The 6,954-nt window shown below is 48.6% G+C and overlaps 1 protein-coding gene across 1 annotated transcript; it reads left to right on the top strand.

Moving 5' to 3' along the window:
* Positions 1-814: 814 nt before the first annotated feature.
* On the top strand, positions 815-6,741 carry EIF2B2 (eukaryotic translation initiation factor 2B subunit beta). Its single transcript, XM_021542776.3, has 8 exons — positions 815-995; positions 1,595-1,715; positions 2,263-2,411; positions 3,101-3,264; positions 3,551-3,646; positions 4,531-4,668; positions 5,318-5,384; positions 6,261-6,741. The coding sequence occupies exons 1-8, from the start codon at positions 836-838 to the stop codon at positions 6,416-6,418; spliced, it is 1,053 nt and encodes a 350-aa protein (XP_021398451.1). The 5' UTR covers positions 815-835; the 3' UTR covers positions 6,419-6,741.
* The last annotated feature ends 213 nt before the right edge of the window (positions 6,742-6,954 follow it).

The following is a 6,954-nucleotide window of genomic DNA, read 5'->3' on the forward strand; positions in this document are numbered from 1 at the left end:
ACTCATCATGGAATGAAACTCTGACTTTTGTCCAGGGCTGCAACACCCCCCGAGCACATCCAGCCAAACTCAGATGTGTGACCTTTTGCCAGGCGTTGGAGGGATAGGGCAAGCTTCCTTCCCAGGCTGCTGGGCTCTCCGGCTTCCAGGCACACAGGGGCACTTGAGGAAGCAGGAGGAGAAGAGGCATGGAAGGACTCTCAGTCCCCTGCACGCTTTGGGTGACAAATCACCTGCATTAATCACCCCATCAGAGCCAGCACAGCAGCTGTTGGTATTTTGCTGGCGACCCAGCAGTCCCGGGACAGAGAGCTCGCTGTAGGGCGAGTCCTAAGCTAACCAGACGAACGCAAAGATGTCATGAACATCCAAGGCTCTACAGGCCTCGGCATGAAGCAATCACTGAAAGCTTCCAGCATACGCCTGTTTGCTTTTATTTCCTGATCTCAAACAACAGGACACAGACCAGAGCGATAGAGTAGCACGGCAATGAGAATTATTCCATGGCTCCTGCCTGTTCCCTGGACACACTGCTCCAGGAACTAGACACAAAGGAGCTACATTCCTGCCTTATCCAGGGCCGGCTCTGGCTCTGCCAGCAAGAACAATGGGACTGCCAGGAACTGCGCCTTTCCCAGCCCGTTTGATTTGGCTCCTCGCAGGCGGCCACGGCCGCTCCAAAGCAAACGCGGCCATGGCGCCCGGCCCCGCCCGGCCGAGGCTCCGCCCACCACCGGGCGCGCCCCCATTGGCTGAGCGCCGCCGAGGGGCGGGCGCAGCTCGGCAGGCTCCGCCAATGGGACGGCGGGGGGGCGGAAGCGGAAGCGCGGCCGCCATGCCGGGCGCGGAGCGCGGCTCGGAGCTCTCGGAGCAGATCGAGGCCTTCGCGGCGCGGCTGCGGCGCGGCGGGGAGCGGCCGCGCTCCGAGGACACGGCGCGGCAGACGCTGTCGCTGCTGCGGAAGATCGTCGGGCACGGGCGATGGAGCCGGGCCGGTGAGAGCCGGGCGGCGGCGGGCGGACGCAGCGCTTTCCCCGGGCGGGCGCAGCTCCCCCAGCGCCGGGAGCGAGGCGGCGGCGGGGCCGCGGGAGGGCAGTTCCCCCCGGTGGCGGCTGTCGGGTGCAGAGGGATCCGGCGCAGGCCCCAGGCGGGGCTGGCGGGAGCTGGGGCCTCGCTGGCAGCGACCGGCGGATTCGCAGTGCCTGTCCTGCCGCGGCGGGGCCCTTCCCTGCCTGCTGTGCTCCTCACCTGAGGAGCTCCCCTGCTCCAGCCTTCCTCTCCCCTGAGCGGCGTCAGTCCGAGCACTGACCTCTCCAGCAGCACGTGGTTTCCTCTTTCAAAGGAAAGTCCAGATGCGCTGCTGATGGGCTTCCCTTGGGTCTGTGTTGTGTCCAAGCGTTTCCGACTGCAAAACCCACCAGTGGAACCGGCTGCTTTGTGAGAGGCTCTCTGCTCGCCCCTTCCTGGTGTTTCTTGGTGCTGTGGTCCTTGTGCTGGAGCAGCTGCTGGCCCTGGGATATTGAGAGGGGTGCTGGTTTGATGCTCACGTGGACTTGCTCTGGGCAGTGGTAACCAAGGCCCTCCCCTCTTCTAGGGGAGCTCATGGATCTGATCCGGACAGAGGGCCAGAGGATGACAGCAGCCCAGCCATCAGAGACAACAGTGGGCAACATGGTGCGACGGGTGCTGAAGGTCATTCGTGAGGAATATGGCCGGTAAGGTGCCCCTCTTTTTCCCTGTATCTCTCTGAAAACCCAGAACTGCCCTTTTAAGTTGCTTCTGTAATACTCCTTTAGTTTCCTTCACCTCCTTTCCCCACCTCTTCCAGAGAGGTATTCAGGGAGTTTAACACCAAAGGAAGCCCCGTTGATTCCACTGTGGGTGATGACATTTCCTCTTTAGAAACCACTTGGTGTATGTGCTGTGAGTGCATGAGAACAGTCTGTGCCCTGGCCTTGGGTTGTTCTCTCTGTCTGTGCTTAGGGGCGTGCATCCCACTGGAGCAGTAGCCTCGAGCCTGCTCCTTGTCTATGGACAGCAGTATTTGCACGTGTCTTAAGAAGGCATTTTCTGGTAGAGATTTGGGTGTTTTTCTGCCAAGACACCTATGGAAACTTTTTGGTGTGGCATGGTGTGCCTCCTGTGGGTGGCTTTCCTTCCTGTCTCTTCACATCCAGGTGTGCCACACTGTGGGGACAGTGCTCAGCCTGGCTGCAGCCCTGTGCTCCTTCCTGAGGCTGAAGTGGCCACTTCTCTCCACAGGCTTCACGGGCGCAGTGAGGAAAGTGACCAGCAAGAATCCCTGCACAAGCTCCTGACTTCTGGAGGACTGAGTGAAGATTTCAGAACCCCTTACCCCTCCCTCAGAGCTAATGTTATTGAAGCTATTAATGAAATGCTAATTGAGCTAGGTACGGATGGGTCTGAATTGCTCCTGAGTGATGATTCTTATGGAATGGGACTGATGCTTCCCTGTTCTCTAGGTGAAATAATAAGGATCTGGGAGGCTTAATCTGAAGGAACTAAGGGACCAAAGCCCTGCTGCTCCCAGGACTTAGTTTTAAGTCTCTCTGGCTTATGGGGAGAGGGGTAGATTGTGGAAGGAGCAATATGTAGGCCTGCACTCTTGGTCTTCTGGGAAGTCTTGAGTCCTGTGAAGAAGAGTGTAAAATCCCTGTGCACATATAACCTAACTCTTGTCACAAAGATACAATTTTCTTTCTCTGCAATTCTTGTGACAAATCAGGCATCTTTCTGAGGCCAAATTTGCCCCGCTATTGAACTACAAAACTGTTGAAGTTTTGTGGGTCTTGTGATTATCTGGAGTAGTGCTGACACAATCCACTCCCCTCACAATGGAGTTTTCAGTACAGCTATTTTTATATATAGTGAGAGTATAGCTAGGGAGCATGGAGCATTCAAGGGCAAGCTTCTTGGTTCCACTCCAGTGGCAAAAAGAATGGGGAGAAAAGCTGCGCCTGCTCTTCCAGTGCTAATAACTTTGTCTTAGTGAAAAATGATCTTGTTGGAGGACAGTCCTAGCAGCACAAGTGTTGCTGTTGCTGGCTGCTTTTACACCCACATCTTCCTTCTGTTACAGAGGGCACCACTGATAACATTGCTATGCAGGCACTGGAGCACATCCACTCCAATGAGGTGATCATGACCATTGGCTACTCACGCACTGTTGAAGCCTTCCTGAAGGAAGCAGCTCGCAAGCGGAAGTTCCAGGTCATCGTGGCAGAGTGTGCACCATTCTGCCAGGTAAGGCCTAGGCTGGCTGCAGCATATTGTTCTACGCATTCTTACTGAAATCTTGTGTCTGGAATCAAGATGAACATTATGGAAATTCCTCTGCAGTTGAGAAATTGGAGATTCAAGTGCCTCACTCAATATTATCCTACCCCAGCATCCTTGAGTTGAAGGGCTGTGTTCAGGTGTCATTATTTGGTATTTTTGCAGTTCAGACAAGAATTGAGTGCTGATACCTTTACAATTACACTGCAGGAGCTATGTTACAGGGAACCAATTGGATTCTCCCTCTTTTTAGGGTCATGAAATGGCTGTCCGACTGTCTAAAGAGAATATTGAAACTACTGTCATGAGTGATGCAGCTATTTTTGCTGTCATGTCTCGAGTCAATAAGGTAAGGAGGGCTCCACTGGAGGAGGGATTTCATAGCAGACGGAGTGCTTAGGCCTCTCAAATCAGCTGCAAGTCCCAGCAGTGATGGATGTGTCTCTTCACTGAAGACTCAAAATTGTAATAGTCCCTGTTCACTTCTAGGGTGGAGATTCAGTGTGAGCTCCAAGTCAGGATGATGACTGACTGAGTGGTAACAGGTTTTTCTGGCTTTGTGGCTACAGTTACATGAGAGCCTCAAAGGATTAACCTCCATTTTCAAAGGAGATGGAACAAAAAGCAGCGTTTCTAAAGGCAAGAAACACCCCTTTGCCTGAAATAGATGATTGATGAAGGGAATCATTAAGGTTTGTCTTGTAAAACAGACCTGTTCTGTACTTTTAGAGATGAAAACTTGGCACCCTAAAGTGGGGGGAAAAAAGTACTTGTAACATATTAAAATGCAGCTGTATCAATTCTTACCTATATATTTTGAGCTGCTTTTTATTACTCCCTCAACCATAATTTTTGGTTTTTGATAATTCCCCTCAACCAAGGGAATTTTTGCAGCGAGTAGTCAAGTTACTTGTACAAAGCTTACTTTGTAGGTTTGTAGAAAAGGAACCAGAGCTCAGTTTCTGCTTGGTGTTCCCTGCAGTAGAACATACATTTGTCTTCTCAAATTCTCTGTGCTGGAATCATGCTCTTGTTAGAAGGAACATCTTAATGCAGAGCCAGTGCCAGATGAAACAGATCAGGCATTTAGCTGCCCTCTAACTCCAGCCACTGGCTGGCTGGCTGTACTGACACAGTCTTCCTCCAGCTCATCTGTCAGGGTCTGAGCCAGGAAGTGTTCCTTCCTCAGCTTGCTGTGGAACATGCTATCCAATTCTGATTTGCCCTTTTAAGGTCATCATTGGTACAAAGACAATCCTGGCCAATGGCGCCCTGATTGCTGTGAGTGGGACTCACACTCTGGCACTGGCAGCTAAACACCACTCCACTCCACTCATCGTGTGTGCCCCCATGTTCAAGCTTTCACCACAGGTAAGTACAGCAGCTCTTCAGGACTGCACCTGCAGGGCTTTTACTTGTAGGAGCTTTGGGTGAAGAGCACCATCTGTCCCAAGGTAAGATCACTAAATGAGCCATCTCCCTCATCTAGCACTGTTGCTCCAGATAGAATATCCTCACCCAAATCTGGCACACCTCAGGATCAACTTGAAGCACCTCTGCCACAGGTGCAAAGCAGTACATTGGATATCAGGATGTAGACCACTGCCTAGATTGATGAGACTGGCATTGCTATACTTACTTTTCCTCAACCATAACAGATTTCAGTTTATACCATTAGTGTTGAAAGGCAGAGAATGTAGAATGAGATTCTTTCTTACATTCAGTACTTTTTCAATATTGTCAATATGAAATTGCAGACTGAGGAAGTCATTCTTCCAGTTCATAAGGCTTTGGTAAGGGCAACCACGTCATAGAAGGCTCTGAAAGCTTAAGAACCTTTCACCTGTAAAAGTTAGAGAGGTTCTAGATGCAAGCACTATGTAATTATTGTAAACAGAGTTAATAGCACCTGGCAAGTCATCTTCCTCTGCATTAGTTCCTTCCAGAGCCAGGATCTCTTTTCACAATGATAATCGGGTAGGGCTTTTTTCCTGATCTTCCTGTCCTCTTTCTCATTTAGTTCCCTAATGAAGAAGATTCATTCCACAAGTTTGTGTCACCACAGGAAGTGCTGCCATTCACAGAAGGTACTGGTTATTCTTTATACATCTGGTCAGGTTGGTTCAGACTATATATACAATTTTTTTTGTAACTCAGAGAAAAAATTAAATATCAGACTATGTTATAACCCAAGACAGAAAATCCTTTTTTACTGTCTTTGTCAGAAGAGAGTGCTGTGAACTATCCAGTTTTATAACTATCTATTACTTAAAGTAGAGTAAAAGGATTTACTTTGAACATTGTCTTTGCAGTTTTATTTCTGCTCTGAAACAGTGTTTTATTATAGGATGGTGATAATGATGCCAGGCAGGTCACAGTTTCCTGTGGGCTGGGGCAGGTGCCCAACACCAAGGGCAGCTTCCGTTCTTTCTGTAACTTCTTGAAACTTTGTTACTTGATACAGCCATTGAAACAACAGAGTCTCTACCATGGGCTTCCCAGGCCAGCAACATCTTTAGAAAGTGCCTAAGCCCATTTTCAGTTAGTAAAGTCTCTTTCAAAGCCCCATTTCTATGACAAAGGGTTTTGAAATTAAGGCTTGGCAGTGGATTATAGTTTTGTTCTTCTAAGCATTTCTTTAAATAATAACTTTGGCAGTATCATGATTCTTGTATTTTATATTGGTAGGGTTTTTTTGGCAATTAGTCAGTCTACATCAGAGTGGATCTGGGCTTTCTACCAGCAAAAGTTACCAGAAACAGAGTTTTGCCATTCATTGAAGATTGCTGTATACCTGTAATTCATTGACATCAGTGAAGAAGTCAGAAAGTATTCAGGATGTTCACATACTGACTTCAGGGTGGTATGTGCATGGCCAGTTTGTTTAGGAACTCCGGAAGGTGTGCAAAAGACTTAACTGCTTTAAGTTGCTTTGACTGATATTGCTGCTATTCACTTCACAGGGGAGATCCTGGCAAAAATCAATGTCCACTGCCCAGTGTTTGACTACGTCCCTCCGGAGCTCATTACTCTCTTCATTTCTAACATTGGGGGCAATGCGCCTTCCTATATCTACCGCCTCATGAGCGAGCTCTACCATCCAGATGACTATGAACTCTAATACTGGGAAGCACATCATTGTTCAGACTCTTGTCTTTCTAAAGAGAAAGATACAACAGCTAATTAAAGTGTATGTTGCAAAGACAAGTTGCTGTGGGGAGCCAGTGGGGAATATGCCCAGCAATGTCTTTCCTACCCAAAAGCAAGAGAAAGTAGATCTCTTGCACAGGTTTACATCACATGCTGTGTCAGAAACCATGTGGAGCTGCTAACCCACTTTGATTTTGAAATAGCAAGGCATATGTGTAACTCTGGGGCAGCTAAGCTGTAATTCAAAGTACGTTGCAATAAAGGCTGTTTACAGTGATCTCACTGTTAAGCACATTTTCCATATGCAGTTATTTTGTTTATTTAACTAACAGGAGTTTTACCAGTGTAGTCAGTTGCCAGCACTCATTACATGATGCAGTAGCAGGCTTTACAGTGTGTTTTCACATGTAAATGTGACAGGAGTAGGAATCCATCAGCAGTTGTCTTCAAAATGGATATTTAGTTATTTCTGTAGGGCTAGGTGGGGATTTAGAAATCTCTCACTCA

This window comes from Lonchura striata, chromosome 5, assembly GCF_050655825.1.
Source record: "Lonchura striata isolate lonStrDom1 chromosome 5, ASM5065582v1, whole genome shotgun sequence".
NCBI lineage: Eukaryota > Metazoa > Chordata > Aves > Passeriformes > Estrildidae > Lonchura > Lonchura striata.